We start from the raw sequence: 294 nt of genomic DNA, 5'->3' as shown, positions 1-294 counted from the left end.
CCTCCTTCTCGTACTCCTCTAGCGGCGCCGCCATCTTCCTGCGAGCCCCGCGCCCGCTGCATGCCGGGTAGTGCGCGCGCCCGCGGCGCCCCGGCGCGCCGCCGCTTCCCCTCACGGCCCGCGCGCGGGAGGGCCGTACTGGTGTATGGCTAGCTATAGGCATTGATTATTTATACATCTATATACACACGCACAGACCATATTTTATATATGGTATATGCCTATAAGTATATACACACCCCATACTTTTGGAGATACCAGTATCAATTCTCCTGGAACCAATATTTAGTATAG

At 55.1% G+C, this 294-nt stretch overlaps 1 protein-coding gene across 1 annotated transcript in view; it reads right to left on the bottom strand.

Moving 5' to 3' along the window:
• Positions 1-69, bottom strand: part of ZDHHC17 (zinc finger DHHC-type containing 17) — a 67,956-nt gene extending 67,887 nt beyond the window's left edge. Inside the window, exon 1 of the mRNA XM_008632823.2 lies at positions 1-69. Within this exon, the coding sequence (XP_008631045.2) occupies positions 1-34 (34 nt within the window). The 5' untranslated portion in view covers positions 35-69.
• Between the last annotated feature and the right edge of the window lie 225 nt (positions 70-294).

Source organism: Corvus brachyrhynchos, unplaced genomic scaffold, assembly GCF_000691975.1.
Source record: "Corvus brachyrhynchos isolate BGI_N302 unplaced genomic scaffold, ASM69197v1 scaffold32, whole genome shotgun sequence".
Classification (NCBI taxonomy): domain Eukaryota; kingdom Metazoa; phylum Chordata; class Aves; order Passeriformes; family Corvidae; genus Corvus; species Corvus brachyrhynchos.
This window is presented reverse-complemented; position numbering and strand designations above follow the sequence as displayed.